Source organism: Leptosomus discolor, chromosome 8 (genome assembly GCF_034619465.1).
Source record: "Leptosomus discolor isolate bLepDis1 chromosome 8, bLepDis1.hap2, whole genome shotgun sequence".
Classification (NCBI taxonomy): domain Eukaryota; kingdom Metazoa; phylum Chordata; class Aves; order Leptosomiformes; family Leptosomidae; genus Leptosomus; species Leptosomus discolor.
The window spans coordinates 27,679,704-27,699,850 of NC_141398.1; the positions used below are offsets into that span (position 1 = coordinate 27,679,704).

At 42.2% G+C, this 20,147-nt stretch overlaps 1 protein-coding gene across 1 annotated transcript; it reads right to left on the bottom strand.

Annotated features, from left to right (window-relative positions):
* Positions 1-590: 590 nt before the first annotated feature.
* On the bottom strand, positions 591-18,434 carry LOC104348270 (MARVEL domain-containing protein 3-like). Its single transcript, XM_009953521.2, has 3 exons — positions 18,319-18,434; positions 14,982-15,151; positions 591-1,297 (listed from the first exon to the last, which is right to left on the bottom strand). Exons 1-3 carry the CDS (start codon positions 18,432-18,434, stop codon positions 591-593), a joined length of 993 nt encoding a protein of 330 aa, XP_009951823.1.
* Between the last annotated feature and the right edge of the window lie 1,713 nt (positions 18,435-20,147).

The window sequence follows — 20,147 nt, forward strand, 5'->3', positions numbered from 1 at the left end:
CCCAGCAGCATTCCTCGGGGAGCACATGATCAGCATGTGTCAGCCCCCGTGACTCAAAAGATAAAACATTTCACTAGCCCAAGTGAAACAGGTCTCACGTGTAGCTTCAGCTGTGGTTCAGAAAAGCACTCGAGTGTCCTCTGCTCCATGAGTGGTGCGGTGTAAGGCAACAGGATGCACTGATGGGCACAGGAGCTGTTGAAGGCTGCCCATACTAGCTGTGTATTCAATTCCTTATGTCATGGCAGAGGAGAGGAAGTGGTTGTTAGCATGACTTTGGCAGCACTGTGGTTGCAACCTGTTAACAGCCTGCTGCTGTTTGGATTTGCTCTGTGCAAGATGCAAACAGTACAATCAAACACATTCTAAATGCAGGAGTCCAGCATTGATGCAAAAAAAACTTGTTAAAACATCTGCTCAACATCAATTTTATTACATCATCTTATAGCAGTGTTGTTACATTTGGTGATTTGATACCCAATTCAGCACCTTGTAGGACAGTACGTTGTGGACTGGTCACCTGTTCAGCATGCAACGCTCAGTGTCTGTCCCTTGCTGAAGCTCCAGCTCTCTGGCACAGTCCCAGAGCTTCACACCAACGTGGCAAGAGCCTGGATGTTGTGGGAGCCTTCAGAGCTCCTGTGGATGGCACGGTGGTTTCTGACACTTCTGTCTCTAACGCTGCTTTGGGGGCTGTGCTGAGCCTTGGCCACGTGGCTCTGGAAGGCCCAGACGGTTGGGATATCACGGACGCAGACCACAAAGCTGGCAAAGTACAAACAGGCAGCAGCGACACCAAAAAGGCCGACGGCCGCGTCGCCGCCCTGGACCACGCAGTTCATGGAGGTATAGCCACGGCGCGCGTACAGCCTCTCGCGCCTCTTGCAAACTTCCGTGGAGTTCACCTGGCTGACGAAATGCAGGTAGAGGCCAACGGCCGCGATGTACGCCACACCAGCCAGCAGGTTGAAGGCACATTCGCCTGCCAGCAGCCCCAGCCTGAGCTGCTGAATGGGTTTTGCCCCCATGACAAGAAAGACGAGGGTAAGTACTGCTGCTGTTAAGCTGAAGGCTACTCCGCCATACACACAAGGGGCTCTCATCTGTGTGAACTGCATGTCCAGCTCCCTCACCTCCTGGAGCTCCATGCCCTCAAAGGGGCTATAGGCCGAATTCAGGCTAAAGGATCCAGTGCCCAAGCCACCAAGGGACGTGAAGCCTGCGACAGAGGCTTGGGCAGCACCCACGCAAATCAGCACCAGGAGGTTAACCGTGATTTCCACAAACTTTAAAATGCCTGTAACGAGCAGAAAGACGGGAATAGGTGTCAAAATCATGTCTTGTGCAAACTGGGGGTGACAGAGGTACACCAAAACCATAGACAGAGCGCTATTACTGAGACTCCCCTTGGCTACAGCTACAGAAGGGCACTGCTTTAAAGGAAAAAAAAAAAAAAAGCGTGAGCTCTCCTGGGTACATTTCAGAGGTTGGGCAAATTACTTTTTTTAATTTGTCAGTGTGCTTGATAAATGGATCTTCATGCAGAAAAAGAAATCCATAAAAATTTTACGGTGCTTGTGTTACTGCCAAGGCAAGCGCACAGTGATTGTATTTTGGCCTTAACTACTTGGCATAAACACACGGAGCAAGAAATATCCAGTATGAACAAAATGCTGAGGTTAAAGCCGACAAAAACCTAGAAGCTTCTAATGGCTTAAAAGATTGTGCAAGTTATTTAGGTCCTTTAAAATGTGTTTACTCCTTTAACTTACACCCTTTTTTTTGTCTAAGTGTTTGTTAATTTAAACTTATTATCTAACCAGATGCAACTTCCACTTCATTTCCTTCAGAGATAAAAAACTCTTCATAAATCTGAAGCAGCAGTTTCTGATTGCACAAAAACAAAAGGAGGAGAAGGAAGCAGGCAAAAACCACCTTCTATGCAGAGGTAAGTTAAATGAATTTGATACTGGATCACGTGTTCTCTTCCACACCCCACCTTCAGCAGAAAGCCTTATGACTTCTGAGCTGACTCCTCTCTTCTTATGTTGTGCTACTGATACAGGTAATAAAGGGGTTTTTAAGAAAGAAAGAAAAAAAAGTGGATAAATTACGTCTTTTTTTGTAGTTGCCTGTCAGGAAGGTGCAGCATAGCTAGATAGACAGAAGGTGAAGATAGATACATGCGATTATTCTGTGACAGCTCACTAGGGGTCAGACTAAGATTAGTAAACATGACGGATGCTTAAATGTAGCATAGCTAGACTTGCCTATTCGGGAAATGAAAACCCTTAGTGTATCACACGTGTTGCTCTTCAAGTTCTGAAGTTAATTACAGAATTGTGAATCTTATTATTCCACTGCAGCCTGACAAGAACTTAAGATGCTTGACACAGTGGTCCTATATTTGTCTTTAAAATGGGGCAGGATCTGTGGCTTGCATACAGACTTTCATTACATGCTGCTAACACTGATCAGCATGGCATTTTCCTCTTGAGTAATGGCTCCGTCGCTGCCAAAGCTGTCTGGGCTTGAAAAGAAAGGGCTGAAGCACCACGCAAGGGAGTTAGACAAATTCCTCTCTTGTGTTGACAGATGCTTCTATCGAAGAAAGCCGGTGACAACCACCATGAAGGATTATCGGATGTTCTTACTCTGCCCCTTCTTATTCCCTCCACAGAGGGCTCAGGTAATGAGGACCTTCCTGCTGCCACTTGCTCCTCATGGGAAGGTGCTTGCCATGGTTTGACAAGGGCCTTTGCCCACTTCAGGAGTTCCTGCTTCCCCCTGTACCCAGACTGGTCCCCTCACTTCTGCTGGTGCAGCTGTAGGTAGGTACTGAGCCCATCCACATCATGGCCTTGCAAACCATCCCAGGAGCACAAAGGGGAGTGGTGATAATGGCAGTAATACCTGGGAATAGAGTATCTGAGGCCAGACATGTTTCAGTGTGTGTGTGTATATGTATGTACACACAAGTGCACACATATACAGATTTCATATCCTAAAAAGAATTAGGTAGAGCAGGCAGAGAAGACCAAGAGCTCTTGTTGAGGAGGAACTAAGTGTGCAGTTCTATGTATGTGTTCTTCAGAGGTGATGCTGATTTCTATATGACAACATGCCTTTTCCTTGACCTTTCTGCACAACCATTTCTGTGAAGAAGGGCAATAACCATGCTGGCTACCAAATCTGTTCAGGAGGCTTCAAATATTTCAAAGGAAATATTTGTGAAGCTAAATGTAAGGAGAAATTTTAATCTTGGTCCATAAGACAGGATTTGGAACTCCTTGTACCAAACTCAAACAATGTAGACAAAAGACTCAATGCCTTTAATGGGTACAGAGTCATCACTTTACCAGGACTGTTAAAAATATTTTGAAAGAGTAATAGCTGTACAGGACATTCATTGGAACTGGATCAGGTATTTTTTTGTCTGCTCAGTTGAGCTGTACAAGATGCCTTCCAAATACAAGGAGTCAACTTAGGTCCTCAGGACCCCTGGACGGTGTTGGATGCAGGCGGCCATTTCCCTTTTTAAGGGCTGACTCTTGATTTCATAGATGCTCTATCAGGAAGCAGTTCTTACAAGTCTACAGGGAGGAAAGACCATTTGATTATGGGAAACATAAATTTTAAATATGTTTGGGAACTTGGAAGTTGAGAATTCATGACCAGTCAGCTTTCTTCTACTTCTGTCTTCAGAATTTCCTTTTCATCTATGACTGGTGAGGCACTCTGACCTGCTGAGCATCAACTTTTCCTGTACATCACCCTGCTTTAGAAAAGGCAATTTTCTGTTGTCAAAGTAGTCAGCACCTGCTGCTAACCTCCCCACAGTTGTAACTGACCCAAATCCTCAATGATGCTGCTCCAAAACCTCCTATGTATTCACATAAATTCTGTATGCAACCCCTTAACTTCTGATTGTTGGTACCACAGCAGGGCTGGCAGAATCTGTCTCTATGCTCATGGGATGACAAATATGATCAATGTAGGTCTACTGTGTTTTTAACCGCAGCAGTAGATACTTTAATGACATGCTTGAAAAATTTCCTTAGACAGGGCATTCAGGTTGGACAGGTTCTGTACGTACCTGTTTTCACACATGCCTGCTGCAGAATTGATTAGAGTAACTAAACAACGGAGTGAAGTTCATTAATAGCTACTCCACCAGTCATTTGCATCACATGGATTAACTTTTTTTTAAAAAAGTGCAGTAACAAAGCTTCCTGTATTAAAGAAAATCCTAGAATGATGAGCAGTATGTAGAACAAAGCTGTGAGTTGCGATGACAGCCAGCAGGGCTTGTGAAAATAGCAGACAATTAGTGGAAATCCCTAAGGCCATGTACAATCATCAGGGCTTTGATGGAACTATTAAGCTCTACAGTATGTTCAGATCTTGACCTGGGCACCCCAAAAGCCTCACGCAACCTTGATTTGGGATAGTTACAAGCTGATACCAAATCCTACTCTACTAGTATAAACAGGATAGACAGACTTGAGAAATAAGGAATAAAAGGACAGTTAAGTTTTGAATCTTAGCTCTGTCAAGGTATGCTAACACACACATACTAGCAGTGACCTATGTCAAGCAGTGTACTGCTGGCAGAAAGGGCTGAGTTAAAAGACACGCTTCTGAGTCTTTTTGCCATTCCTGCTTTCACAGGCCAGTTAGCTACATCATCTTACAAGTTACAGCTGCAGAAACTAGACTGTCAAAAGGTCTTCCTACATGGAAGTTACTTATCTCTAAAACCATTCCTGAATCCCATGCAACAATGAACACATGGCAAGACTTGAGTGTAAAATGACAGGTCTGAAAATTTCAGAACTCAACTGGTTTGCTTATTTTTTTCTTTCTCAAGTTCAAAATCTTGGGATCTGTCTTGAACAGCTGACCTTGGGAACTAACCCTCTCCATACTGAGCCAGTAACGAGATTCAGGTCTGGGCTCCTGGATTTCCATTTCCTTTCCTGCACTGCTTTTCAGCACTGAAGGTGAGGAAAATGGCTGCAATCTAAAAGACAGTGGGTGTTGCTGGAGCTTTCCTGATAATTGTTTTATTCATTCCATAAAATCTAAATGTGCAATGGATAGTAAACTCCTATGCTGTGACAGGACAAGGAGTAATGGTTTAAAATAAGAGAGCAGATTTAGGAGCTATAAGGGAGAAATTTTTTACAATGAGGATGATGAAACACTGGAACAGGCTGCCCACAGAGGTGGTAGATGCCCTGTCCCTGGAAGCATTCAAGGTCAGGTTGGACAGGGCTCTGAGCAATCTGATTGAGCTAAAGATGTCCCTGCTCACTGCAGGGGGGTTGGACTAGATGGCCTTTAAAAGTCCCTTCCAGCCCAAATTATTCTATGATTCTATAATTCAATATATCGTACTTGTTAACTTTGGCTGTGAGTAGGCTTCCTGCTATAACAAACAGCAGCCTTCCAATTTATACTATTAATCTACTATTCACTTTTTCTTTTCCTTCTGTACCAGTTGTGTGCTGGGCTATTGCCCTGTAACTTTGGCTGTGAGTAGGCTTCCTGCTATAACAAACAGCAGCCTTCCAATTTATACTATTAATCTACTATTCACTTTTTCTTTTCCTTCTGTACCAGTTGTGTGCTGGGCTATTGCCCTGGTATTAACCCACTGATCAACGGTTTTGTCCACTGTGAAATGGTGGACTCAAACATCCAGCAAAGCAGCCAGGCAGGCTGTTAAGGGTACAGATCCACAAGCAGCTGATCTTACTCTAGTGGCTCCTGTCCTTGGCTGGGCAGTCACCACTCTTCTCCCCTGCCCAGTAATAGCTCTGGCTTAGCATCAGGCCCTTCCAAGAGCTGTTTTAATAAATTAAAATAGCAGGAAACAATTCAACTCTTTTCTTGTGTGCTGCTGTTTTTCCCTGCAACTTTAACAACTTGAAGTGACTCACAGGGTATCTGATGAGCAATCACGCTGGCATGAGTTCAGCAGGGGAAAAAAGACACAGACAGGATCAGAGAAAGACCAGAAAGTCCCCTTTTCAGGTGAGTTGAGCTATTAAATCTGCATGCTCTGCCTCATAAAACTATGCTGTGGCTGACTACGCGGTACCCAGTAACTCAGCTGCGTACTCAAGTCTCACGCTTTGGAAGCTGTAAAGAGGCTTTTTCATCCAGGCACTGTGGCAGGATGGCCCCAGTGTTCAGGTGTCAGGATCACAGTGTGTGTACATACAGTAAAACAGTCAATTCATGTTTTTTCCTCTGTTTCTGCAGCTGGCACAAATGAATCTGCAGGACAGTCAGTTCTGTCTGTTTCTGTTGAACTCCCCTGACCCCACGAGGGCTTGACTAATAGAGGAGGCCTTCAAAGTGTCTCCCTCTGCTGCGTCTTGGCACAGTAGTCACCCCTTTCCTCTGCACACTGACTCTTCCTCCTGTCTCTTTTGGTATCATTCTTTCCTCTGGAGTTAACATCCCTGTGTATTTCTCAGATATTTTATGTTTGTCTTTCTCCATTCTGGCTTACTTTCTGCTTCCTCTGCAGGCCACATAACACTGGGACCAGCGGTACGGAGCTGGCAGCCCCGGGGCTGCCTGGCTGCCCCTCTCGGACACCCTGACCCCAGCGGCAGGGCAGCAGCACGGGGAGCCACACAGGGCAGGGCGGCTGGGTCAGGGGCTGCTCCAGGAGAAGGGAAGAGAGCAGTGAGAGGCTACAACACACATTAAAAAAAAAATTCTCCCAATCTTTCACACTGAAAGTTGTCTTTTGGGTTTTTTCCCAGTTTGGGAGCTTTCTGCTTTTCAGAGGTAATATTTTTTAATTATTATTATTATTTTTTCTCCCTAAAGGAGGAGAGCAGACAAGTATTTTGACCATATATAGTGACTTACAAAAGCAGCAGTCAGTCCTGAAAATGATCTCAAATGCTGAACTTGTCTTGCAAGAGCAGGTTTGGCATCCCCCAGAGAGTAAAGGCACAGCTCAAGGCGCAGCTTTGGTCACCTCTCTGCTAAACTGAGTTGGTGGCAGAAGGAATAGATAAGGGAGAAGGGGAAGAAAAAGTCAAAGGAAAGGGGTGGTTGGTTCTGCTTTTTGCAGAGGACAAAAATGTGACAGAAGTGGGGAGGAACCAAAACAGTGGAGGAGAACTGAACAAGGGAAATGAAATGGAGACAACAGTCACAACAGATCAAAAATATTAAATCTGGATGCAAGGTTTTAAAATATCTTGCTAACGATATTATTCCCCTTATGTATACCAGTACAAAGCAAGATCTTACTAAAACCAGCATCAAGAATTTAACCAACTTCACTGATGCAGGATCAGGGCAATACACGGCTTTGCCATAAACAAACAAATCCTCCCAAGCCCCCACCCCACCATTGTTTTTGTAGGTCTCTGTTCTTCAGCCAGTGGTGGAATTTAGCTTTCACTGAGTTATGGTAAAATCTCCCTAATGGAGTAATGTTCAAAGGCAGAAAAAACCACAACCCAACCCTAAAGCACAAGAATTAGGCAATGTAACACCAACAGAATCTTGGCTTTTCAAAGGACCCAAGGGAACTACATACTCGGAGCTGAATTTAAATGGCATGTTAGTGCCCAACACATTTATGCTCATTTGAGATATCAGTCTTACTGGAAATCAGTGGAAAAATAGATATAAACTGGGAAAATTAAATGATCTATGTGCTCTGGAAAGAAGCATTATTATTATCTTTTAATAAGTTGTCCCTCTTTAGTCAAGATAATCACTCCATGAGGAAATCTCAAAGGATGACCAGCCTTGTTTTTAATGATTCAGAGAAGCTTTATGTTCACAATCAGAGTGCTCAGATCCAAATGTACTGTCCTGGTTTTTTCTGTGTATCGTCTTCCCTTAAAGAACTACTGTCCCACCTGCTCTATTCCTCTGCTTAATACCCTCCCATCCTCTAAACAGTGCTGTCCAATTTTCCCAGGAAAGGGTGGACTTAATTTGTAGGACTACTGCATCAGCTTCTATCCCCTTTGTTTCTCACCGCTGTATGACATCAAGCTTTACTTGCCATCAAGACACAGTTTCAGTACAATCCAGCTGCTGCCTGGGAACAGCAGCTTCAGTTTACTTGTTCCCAGCAGTACTTTAAAGCATCACTTCTAGCATGTTCTTGATCTCTCTCTTGTTAATTGAGCATTAGTTGTCTTCCACAGTTTTGGAGAGGGTGGGAAGCAAAAGGTCTTGCATTAAACTGTAGCACTTGGCAATACTAATTTAAATACAGCAGCTCTGAAAGGCTATACATGTATTCGTAGCACTGCTAGGTCTCTGCACAGTCACCTCATGTTCTGCGTTTCAGGAAATGGCCTTTTTTCTTCCTAATGTACCTATAGTTCTTTCAACCAGTAAACAAATATCTTAGTATTGAAACAAACTTGCAGGAGGTTTGGTTTTTTTTTTTTTAAGGAGTTCAGAAAACAATGAAATGCTCTTGTTCCTTATGCCAACTTTCCATAGCCACTCCCTCCGTCTGAACTGAAACTGAGCCTCCTGTAGAATGCAAAGATTGGGGTGTTACTGCTCGTAAGTAATCATAGTCTGGCTGAAGGTAGGTCAGGCTGGAGGCACCTGTGCACCTGAGCTTCTCATTCACTTTGCCAATTGTGGGTTGTCATACTTGGTAAGCAACGTTCCTGCCTGGGTGGATTTTTCTCCTTAAGTGAGCTAAGAGCACCTGCTTAAGAAATAGAGCTACATTCAGTAGTCAGTCTGCTGTATCAGTTAGCTTTGAGAGCCACTTTTTAAAGAGAACAGTTTTTCTTGGTTCCAGGCATTTGGGTCAGATGTGGGGAAGACAAACGCAGTGGTCTTATAAGAAGATGGTGCAACTCCTGTTCTATACTGGTAAGAACAGAATTTAACTAAGATTTCCCAGTAGAAAAGCACGGTCTAGAGTCTAATGCATACTTAACAGCTAACATCAACTTTGCCAGTATTTTCCCCTGCCAACTTAAGTGAGTCTTCTCAGTTGTAGTTCTCTCCTCTCTAAAGACAATAGTGCACATGTTAACAGAATGCCAAAAAGTGGATCAAAAAAACTGATATAAAAACGTGGGCAGAGTGAAGTCCCATATGTTGGCAGGGCAACAGTTTGCTACAGGTAACATTTGGCATCTGCAATTAGTGTAGCTCCCCTGCATGTTTTTATAGAGCTAACTGCTCATGGCTATTTGTGTTTCACAGCAAACAGGACTTACCTCCAAGTGAAATACTTTAATGTCGGAGCAGTAAGGTTACCTGCAGCTCTGCCACTGTATCTTGTTACTATGCAATTTTAATTAAGCATTTTGAATAACTGGGATTATTTTAATCTGTACAGCTCTGTCCAATTCCCACTACTAATATCCTCTGTCTTCACAATTGCAAGATTAAAAAAACTTGATGGCAAATGCAGTCTGTTAATCATGCTGTATTTAAAACACACTTTGTAGCAGAGAGGTGGGGGAAGCCATCTAATTACAACGAGACTACAGGGGACCTTAGCGCTCCCTTCTTACAGCAGAAATATGTTGAAATTAACTGCCACAGGAACAGCGTATGACAGCTTTGAGCACAACTGAAAGAAGCTAAGCATGGCAGACTAGGGGCAAAAGGTGAAAACAGTGACTACAAAATACAGCCTTTTCTAATCCTATGGGGTGCCTCCACAGAAATGTAAGTGTCCTGCTGACCACTGTTTAAAAGATCTAACATGTGCTGCTGAATGCACTTGGCAAATGCTTGTTTTCATCCACAAAGTTACCTGCATTATGCACATTTAATGACCCCTCAGTATTTATGAACATACATAACTGAAGCTACAGAAGGTCTTTTACTTCAGTCCAATGCCTCTTGCAGACCACTATTCTCCCCCAACATCTCTGCAGCACTGGAAGGGATACAACTGCTCTGCAAAATATTTTCCCCCTCCTTCTCCCATGCCTGACTCCAAGAAGAACAGTATCAGGACATAACAAAGCAACATAACAGCAGCAGGATAATGGTTATGAACAACGGCGTTACTCAAATCAAGTGTCTACTAGTGTGGACCCTGTGTTCAGGGTAACTTTTCATCTCAGTATTTTTTCCAGTCTGAGTATTTGCCAGCACACCTAGCTAGAGGAAAAAAATTTGACTGCGTTTTGTAAAAACAAAAGCTTATAGCTATTTACATTGAATTAATGCTGGCTTGTTAATACATGAATATATCCTGGAGAAAGTCATTGTTACTCCCTACTTCTATTTCCTCCTCCAAATAAATTCAGTTTGATATTTCCTCCTGGCTACGCTTGAAATTGGAGACTGTTGTTGTTGTTACCATAATGCTGTCCTTTTCTGGGAGGAAATTGGTCTGAAGGTTTTAACAATCGTGGATGTTAGAATGTAGGCTAAAGGCACGATTGTTTGGAAGCGCCTACAACATGCTTAAGAAATCTGACACTTTTTATGGCGCTAACTTGTATTCATGGCACCAAAGAACAGGGATTCAATTATATTTGCTCCCTCACAAACTGCTTTCTAATCTTTTTAGTGTTGTCTCCCTTAAATGCCAAGCACGTTGAAGAATTAAAAAAAAAAAAAAGTTATTAGTTCAGAAATTATGACGAGCACAGTACAACTCTACACAAGGCAAAAGTGAAGGCATTTCCTGAGTCACATACTGGCTGAAGATGGGAGAAACTTCATTTACCTTCACTGTTTAAGCAAAATTAAGGAAGCATTATCCTGGAATTGCATTGCTCCACCTCTTTCACACCGATATGCATAATAAAAAGAAAATGAAAAGTTTTCAAGGTCAAGTGACCAAATATCTGTGACAAATTTAAGATCAGCAATTCACTCTTGGGTTCGACTCAGATTTTGCTCTCTCTAAGGTGAAGGAAACAGCACGGCAGCCAGCCTCGAACACTTCTCTCATTCCCTCCGGTAACCAAAAGCAATGAATCTAGTTATATTTTCAAAGGGCCTGAAAGGGGTCCTTTGAAAGGCAAATATGATTACTAATTTAGTTTTTCTACGCAGAAGAGAAAACTACAGAAATTTTACCTGTGCTGTGAAAAGTAAGTTAAATGTTTTTTTTCTGAAAGAATGTCAGCTCTAAGTATCCCCAGGCCAAAAACTCTTGTAGTTTTCAACATGTGCTGCTTTAAATGGCACACGCTACTGTGCATAAGTTGTAAGAAAAGGTTATTAGAAGCTGTAGTTCCTTAGCTGGTGAAAGGTTTGTCTGTATCATGAACAGTTTATTTCCAATTCCCATATAATTATACAGAGCATCTAGACAGTTTGACATCAGACTATAAGTTGTTCCTTAAGTCTCCCTCACTACTACAGAAACAAAAGGTGGCAGACAGCATGTCAGGAAAGGGTCAAAAGTTTGTTAGAGGGAACTCATTTGAAAGAATCAGCAGATACATGAAGAAAGGGTAGTGCTCTTACATGACACAAGCTCCTGTGAGATAGGATCCTCTCAGACATTTATAGTGATTAAAAGAAAATAAAGACTAGGAGGAAACAACCCGTTTTCAAATGAACTGAGTTAAGAAAGAAGTCTCTGTTTTGTGCTGCCTGTCACTAGTTATGCCCACATTAGCAGTACAATGAGAGTGGAGCTGTAGAGTCATACAATGGAGCTGAAGATCTAGGGACGACACACGATAGACATTTTCCGGGGACAGAGAAGTACTTCATTTTAGCTCTAGATTGGTCCAAAGGACAGAGTGCCTGCTAGTAGTTACAACAAGTAATTTCCACTCAGGAAAGACATCAGGTAGCCTTCTCTGAAAACATCAGCTCAGTGTTCACTGATAGTCAAACATCATATGAAAAGCTAGGAAGTATTAGGATAGGACTACAGAACCAGAACCTTTATGCAGATGTTGGATTCTTTTGGGAATTTATATTGAATTCTGAGTGCAGCCCATCTCAAAAGGGTATGATGGATCTGGAAAAGGTGTAAGGCTGGCAAGCTAACCACAACTGGAAAGACTTTGCTCTTCATAGGGACAGAACTGACTATTCTTCAATCTATGAAGAAGTAATAGGAGCACAGTGACAGGGAGAAAGGGAAGACTTCACTCTAAAATCATAAATCTCATGGAGAAGGAGAATATATGAGATTATCATTAGGTATTTTGAATACCACCAGAATCAGAGACACCTTCTTTAAAACATTTTAAGGAACAAAACAGTACTTCTTCAAGTAGCACAAAGAAACTGTTGAACTCCTTGTCGTAAGACAATGTGGAGACCAAACATTCAAAAGGGGATTCAGAAAATGATTAAGCAAATTTGATAGGTATGTAAAGAGGTCTTAAACATAACAGAAGTGGTTTTCCAGTTCTCAAAATTCCACCAATCCAAAGTCTGAAGAGTATTCCAGAAGACAGCTCACTCTTTACTGCTCCAAACTCTCACAGTCCTCCTAAATTTGCACTCTAGTACATTGTTTGAGGGGATGTGTAATTATGTGCCTCGTATGATCCAGTACTGCTAGCCACGTGATCCTACCTGAACGGCTTTGGCTAGGCATTGCTCATAGAATGTTTTAACAGACTTTTTTCCTTCTGTTTTAAAGATGAAAGGATCAAAAAGGAGCACAATGTTTTGAAGTTTCTTAAATGGTATCAAGTATTCCTACTGGCAAAAGGGGTCAGTATCAGTTATTTCTTCCATTGTATTTGTGTTGGGTTTATTTTCTTAATGCAGTTGTAGGAAAAAAAAAAAAGGAGGAGGATTAGGGAGGGAAGGTAGGAATAACAAAGATAGGAGAACAATATCCTTTTTTTCTGCTGCTGCTTGCACCTCAGGTGTTTGAAGGATCCCTGCAAAAATAACTGCTGTTTCTGAAACTCAGCGTTAGCTTTTTCAGGTGTTGCTGGTGAAAAGCAGTGATGAAGAGGGCAGTATCTGGGTGAAGCAAATACTTTTCAGAGCTCTGGTTGTTTACAATTCTTCTCTAGTTTGCCAAACTGGTCAACGTGCACAAAGAGCATAAGTATATTTGCTGGGAAAAAGAGAAAAAACCCAATAGTGAAAGTAGAGCGATGCACAGTCAGAAACTAATGTTCACATTTCAGTTGCTGCTTTGGAAAAGACTGTGGTACACCACCTGATTTACCGGCCTTGTTTGATATTAGTTTATTTCAGAATTATGGTGACTGGGAAGGGAAAATTTCACCAGAGTGCTGATAAACCACTGGCAAAAGAAAGAGATGGTTGAGAAATATTTACAGAAACTTTTCATGCTTTAAGATGTTGTAGCCCACATGTATTGACTTCTTAGTAAACAATTCATGTAGCTTTTCATTTATAACATTTACTATGACTGCAGGGAATACAGAATTCTGCAAAACAATTCTAGGAAATTCTGCTAAATCTTGGTACTTTCAAAAATTAAACAAAGGAGTAACATTCTCATAATCTTATCAACTTCCAATATCTTTTAATTTTTTGAAATAAAACTGCTAATAAAAGAGTTTATTTTCTACATGATCTCTCTTCCCTCCTCCACTGAAACCTCAGACACTCTATTTTTGGAAAATACTGAGCAATACCTGGGGGAGAGGTGGGAGTAAAATAATCATCATCAACTCATGCATCCAAAACTAGGACATTTTGAAAATGTTAATGATGCTTAATGCACTGAAGTAATGAGAAGCAAATGCAGGGAAAAAAACACCCAGCAAGTCACATTAAGCTATCCGTTAAGTCTAAACAGCCAGTGAAACTGAACACTAAAAATATCTTCCCACTTCATTTTTCTAAAGCTGTGATAAAACAAGGCATAGAGTTTTCTAGGGCTTCTCAGACAACTTAAAATAATTTAGTATTGTTGAATAAGAAAAGGATGATACAATTTTATCAGGCGTAAAAGATCAGTATGGCCCTGTATCGTTAAATATGCTCTTCTAATTGTTGGAGTTAAGTCTCCTTGAGATGAAAAACAAACTGCATACAAATACTCACATTCAGCTCACTCTTAAAATTGTTCATATATTAACATACAGAGAAATATTAAGAGCAAATTGAGTGTGTTATTTAACTTTCCTTCATGGAGCAAAGAAATAATCTAACATTAGGTATTTTAATTTACTTCCAACAACTAAACTCTTCATTTGTCTCTCTACTGGAGGATACTGAAAGGCTGTTTACAGTCTTCAGCCAAAGATTCTGCACTTAGCTGCAAGTTTCAACTCAGACTGCAGTGGGCCTCTCCTGCAAACAAGGTGAGAATGCTCATTGTCCTCGAAGAGGGAAAAGTTTAAAGGAGTAACAGACATTTTAGTGACTTTTTTTCCCTTTATGGGAACGAGTTTACTAAGTGTTACGGCTGATTTCCTCCCACATTAATGTTAATTTCTCTGCTTGTTGTAGTCACTTTCTAGCTATGAAAAAACAAAGTTATTTCTCAAGAGCTGTTTCATTGGATTCATGTTCATAAAATAGTTTTGTATCCCACAATGTTTCTTTATAAAGATGTATCAGTGACGACTGGATTAAATCCAGAGTTGATAAAAAGTCTGAGAAGAATGTGTCAGAAATAAACTAGCACCAAAGCTTCAACAGCCATATTTAAATTGCCTACAGATGCAAATACCTATTTCATTCTTAAATCTCAAAGGTTAACCTTTGCTGCACAACCTGGGTGATTACACACATGACCCACTCTGATGCCCTGGATGCATATTCTGCAGATGCATTTTCAAGTATCTAAATAGCTCTATAAATCTTGCTTTTGGATGACTAAAACATGTTAGTAATCTGCAGTTAGGTCATTCATTACCTTGAACTCTCCCAGTGTTGGGGTTTTTGGGGGGTTTGGGTTTTTTTGTTCAGGTTGGGTTTTTTTTTAATATTCTTCTAGCTTTACTTCATTGTGCTTCTAAACACAGAAACAAAACCAAGACAAGTCCTTGGAAGGAGAGGGGTGGATGGCAGGCAATAAGAATCTCACATACCTCTTGTTGTGCATACCTTTGAACACTTCATTGAGAAGGTTTCCTTGGGAGGATAACTCTCTCGTGGTGGGCCAAAATATTCCTGTGCTGCTCCTGAGGTTTTAGAGTAAGGATCTGAGCAAACAGTAGACGTCCTTGAGTGTTGGCCACCTCGGATGTCTTCTGCTGATCTACAATGGAGTAAACAACTAATGTGTATTAAAATTAGATCAGGCTCTCGCCTGAACATTAAAACATGAGAAACTGGCAGACACTCCTGTTAGTGAAACCAGCTAGCCTGCTTCATAGGTATCTGATCTTTTTTGCTTGTCGGTTTTAAAAGCAAATATCCCAAATACTTGCATAAATCCATGTTCACAAGGATATTTGCACTTGATCGTTCTTATTTTGGAGAACTGTGTACTCATTGAGTAGGCTGGCTGCAATGTTTAGGTTACTTGCAAAAGGTAGCAAGGAGGAGGGTGTGGGGAGAGTTCCTGTTCCCATAAAAATGAGTAACAGCTTTTTTCATCAAAACCAAACATTTTTAGCTAGTCCATAGCAGCCCGGAGAATAACAATGAGAAGTATTTTCACATAATAAATGTGTAAAGTAGCACAGCTATTTCACAGGTGTTTTGTCAAGTTTGTACTTGCAATTACTATGTCCCACAAAGATGCCTTTCAAAAGAATAAAAACTATTAAAAGAAACAGATAAACATTTTAAAATGAGGAAAAAAACTTGCTTATTTCAATATTCCTCCCCCCTTTTTTTAGGTCTTTGATATTTGAAGAGGAATCTAAAATCGACTCCAAAAAATCAATTTCTCATGTCTCGAGTTAGACTCTTCATATGTATACTCCAAAATGGAACTGTCCACTTTGCCACGACAGCTCCACAGCTGAAGCTTGATGATTTTTAAGGTAGGTGAGATTTAGATGATTCTATGGTAAAAGTGCAATTTGCCCTTTTTAAACCGAGTTCACTGTAATTTGTAAATTTGTTTTTTAAGTGTCTAGTCTAATCTAAATCCTCATTTGAAGGAGAATTGGAGCTTGCCTTTTCCAAGGTACAGCTGGATGATTTTGCTATTAAAGAGTACTTTAAGTCTCATTCAGCATTATTATTTTTAAAAGTCTTGTTCCCATTCAGTTTTTATCTTTAATTTCTTATCCACAGATCAGCATTTTCAACTGTAGTTTTGTTTCCTAGTATCACTGCACTTCACTTTATCTTCATCCAATTCCAGGCTCAACTTACAAATATTATCACATTCATCCACATTAAATCACGTTCTTTGTAGTTTTTACATTTTAATTAAGACATTCAATAACAACACCAATGCTAACATCTCCGCGCGTAGTTGCCAACAGCTCTATTTGGCCGAAATACTTCTGATTTTTCTGACCTTTGTCCTGTGTCTTGTGCAACCACCAAAGCATCCTGCACAGCTGTGTCACATAAATTAAATAAGCTGTGTGATTTATAAGACTTCCAGTTAACTTGAAAGCAATCCCTTTGGTACTTCTGATGCAGCTGCTTCTCTCTATTGTATCCTGCTACTTGCCAGAAAACAAATCAAAAAAACCCAAAACAAAAACCCCCTAATGTTCAGCAACAGAGTACAATTAGGGAAAAAAAAAATTCCTTTCTTTTAGGTGCTTTTTTCCTCACAATGGCCTACTCTGGCCACCTTTGCTCCTATTTTCCTTCAGGACCTTCCAGTTCTGGGTAATGCAACCCTTTCTTCTCAGCAATAAGAGGAAGCTTGCTATAGGAGTTTCAGGCAGAAATGTGTTCAGAAAGAGAAAAACTATGGCTAGGAAGTCTTGCTCATAAGGGATGAAAGAATTTGGTACCCAAATTACAGCTTCCATAAAACTCTTCCGACCTATTTCATTATAGTATCTGGAGGTCTTTCGGTCAATCAGCCTAAGTCTTCACCAAAATACTGACATTTCATTACAAAAGCAGCTGGTTTTGTTGTGACAGCAAAGCAGGGAAAATGCTGTTAGGTTAAGCCAAACTCAATCTAAACAACTGATGGAAAAGTTTTTCAATTAGTTGCAGTGAGGTGCCCCCCAGATTCTGGGCTTGACTCTTAAGAATTATCTCCAAGGCTATCACATATCTGTATCTGCAGCTTCCCTTCCTCAAATCCCCAGTGTTGCCCTTTACAGTCTGTCCACCAATTTTCAGTCTGCATGTCCAGTCATTTAAAACTAACAACAAAACCAAGAAGTCCAGAGAAATGCTTTATTAAGAAGTGGTAGTTTAATTTATACCTATCCTTTTGTTCCCATTTCTCTCAATTTTTTCATGATTTAAGAGACAGAAGAAAAATTCATTAGCTGTTTTCATAATACAATAGAATTATCACCATCCAAATGTTTTACACTTAGCCATAAGTACTTCTAGTCCGCACAAAGCTCTTCACTGCTGCTTTTATTCTCATCCTGTTTTTCTTGTTAAAATGCATATTACCACAGAGTACTTCCGTATTTCAGCTTTTTAATAACCTTAATTATATTTATCTCCTCTCCCTCTTTGCCTCTATTCTTAAATTGCCCTACAATCATGCCCCCAGAGACTAAATGGCAGTGATGAACACTTTAATGCCAAGGCAAATTTGCCCAGTGGCATTTAGAGCTTCAGACCCCTCTCCTACAATGCAGTCATTTGCAAGCCCTTAAAGGGAAACAGCCTAAGCTCACATCTAATGTGTGGTAGGCTGGCAGGAGAAGTGTAACATCCTAACAGTTTATTTGTCACTCCAAACCTATTAGTTGATCTGCTTATTGTGGTGATAGGGGCTGACCCACTATCGAGTGCTGCAAACAGCCTTAGACACGTAAACAAGTACTCATCTATTGACTGTGACTACTGAAATTAATTTTGGTTTAGATTAATATGAACTTGTTCATGGCTGAACTAGAGCAACCTGAGAGTTCAGTAAGTCCCTGTGCTGGTCTCAGTCATGTAACAGTCTCATTTAAGCAATGCATATTTGGCAAGCCATGGCTTGCTGTCACCTGCTGACCAGCCTCTTCAGGAGCTGACACGTGGCCCACTTCACCTGCTTGTGACCCAACTTGATCCAGATAACCCCAGGAAAGTGACGTCTCAGCCTGTGTCATGCAGCCTACCTTTCTGCCCCCTCTCAAGCTCAATACAAAGGTTTTATTTCTAAGTGTAAAACAGCTCCCTGATTCAAATGTGTCATGCTCGTGCTTCATGATTTCAAGGCTGAGTAAATGCTTTCTGTACTACTGTAATATGAAGGTATTTAAAAACAAACAAGATGTCAGACATTATAGACTTGCTGTGATATGTTTCTTTAAGGCGATAAAGACATACCTTGCATTGTATGGGTATAGTTTACTTGCTCTTCTGTCTTCCTCATATCTATCAGATCCATGGTTCTCATGGTGCCTGCATCGCTTATCTTGGTATCGTCTCCCGGCATGAGACATCTTGTTTCTTACATGTATTCTTTCTTTCTAAAATAATTTCCTGACCCAGAGAAATAAAACTGGTTCATTTTATGGCTCTACTTAAAGTTACTCATTGACCAGCACTCACATCCATTTCATGTTGATTCAAGACTTAGTACAGACTTCCGTAAGAAGCAAAGGAAGTAAACCCCTTAAAACTACAAGACAAGTAACTTCATTAAAGAAGAAAGTTTTCTGCATTTTTTTATTCATCGAGTAATTGTAAAGTTTCTATATTCAGCATTTATTGTGCTTAGCTTATTTACTAGGTCTGCTCTGACTCTCCTACCTTTGCTGCAAGGACAAGGCATGGTGCCCACTAAGAACATGAATCTTGGCCTCTCTAATGTTGTCTCTTATGTGAAGTATTAAACCCAGCAAGCACCAGTGCCTTGCATGAGCATGCATTCAACTGCCACTGGCAGCAGGGCAAACCCAAAAGCGCACGCTGTGACCTTTGTCCAGGAGGTTTTGGAGAGGGGGGCACCCATCACTGTAAACAGACACAGCACTAAACGTAGCCTGTGATTTGGATAAAGGTTAGGTATGGGCAAAGCTGTGCTGGGATGAAAGTAAACTGGCAGGAGGATACATCCTTGATAATTTGGTATTAAATATTACAGGGATGTTATCTTCTGAAAGTGTCTTTACCCTTTCAAGTGCAGTACACTTAAGCCCAGCCATGTAAATACAGAAACACAGAGTTTAAGCACCTAAGCAATCTTCATTCTCCTTTGCCTTCATTGCAGCCCTTCAGCTTTACTGCAGAAGGGCCTGCAGTCAATTTCATCCTGACTGATTGAGCTGAGGACTCGTTTAACGACTTCCCTTTTGTCTCCTTAGGGTGTCACTAAGGAAATAAATTAATTTTTATTTGTTCATGGCTAACAAAGAAACAGACAGTGCCTTCCTCCGAGGGAGCTCAGCTCCCCTGCTCCGAGCAGAAGCCATTAAGCAAGAAGCAGCCCCGCACCTTACCCCACGGGCGGTCTCTGGGGTCGGTCCCGCCGGCCCAGCGCTACGACTGCAAGCTGAACCCCCCTCCACCCGCCGGGGAGTGACCCCGCCGGCGGGGCCCCGGCCTGAGGCCTCGGAGCTGCGGCCGAGGGCGCTGCCCCGCGGCCGCCGCGCACCGGGCACCTTCCCACCACCTTCGCTACCCGCCCGCCGGCCAGCAGCTGCCCCGCGCCTCCCCTCCGCCTGCTCCTCTGAGGACACCTCGTCCCTCAGCACCCCGGGGGCGAAGGCCAGCAGCCCCCTGACCCCGCCGCCCCTCACCTGAGGGGAGCGTCGAGCTCCGGCCCGCCCAGCAGCAGCTCCCGGGAGCAACCGGACCCACCCTCCCCTCCCCGGCCGCCCAGCTCGGCCGTGCCCGCCCTCCTGCGGCGGGCCTGCCCTCGGCGCGGGTGCTGTCTTCCCGCCGGGGGCGCCTCGCCGGCAGGGCCCGCGGTCCTTCCTGGGGGCGGTCGGCGCGGGGGGAAGGAGGGGTGCTGCCCCCGGCCTGCCCTGCCCTGCGCGGCCCTGGGGGAGAGCTGGTGTTTGGGAGCGTGGGACAACCTGGGCTTTTGCTTGGTTTAATAAAAAGAGGTCCCGGTGCACCACAGAAGAATCTGGTAAGCGGGGCCCTGAGAGGATATAAAACTTGGAGGTTAATAAAGTTACAGTTCGAGGTCCACACTGCTTGCCTCCTTT

Bases quoted from the DNA above. Each gene is read 5' to 3' on its own strand.
- LOC104348270 (XM_009953521.2), bottom strand. From the start codon at position 18,434: ATGTCTCATGCCGGGAGACGATACCAAGATAAGCGATGCAGGCACCAT. The intron at 15,152-18,318 runs GTATGTCTTTAT...ACTCCATTGTAG, and splicing joins CTATACCCATACAATGCAAG to ATCAGCAGAAGACATCCGAG. The intron at 1,298-14,981 runs GTATGTGAGATT...TGCTCGTTACAG, and splicing joins AAAGGTATGCACAACAAGAG to GCATTTTAAAGTTTGTGGAA.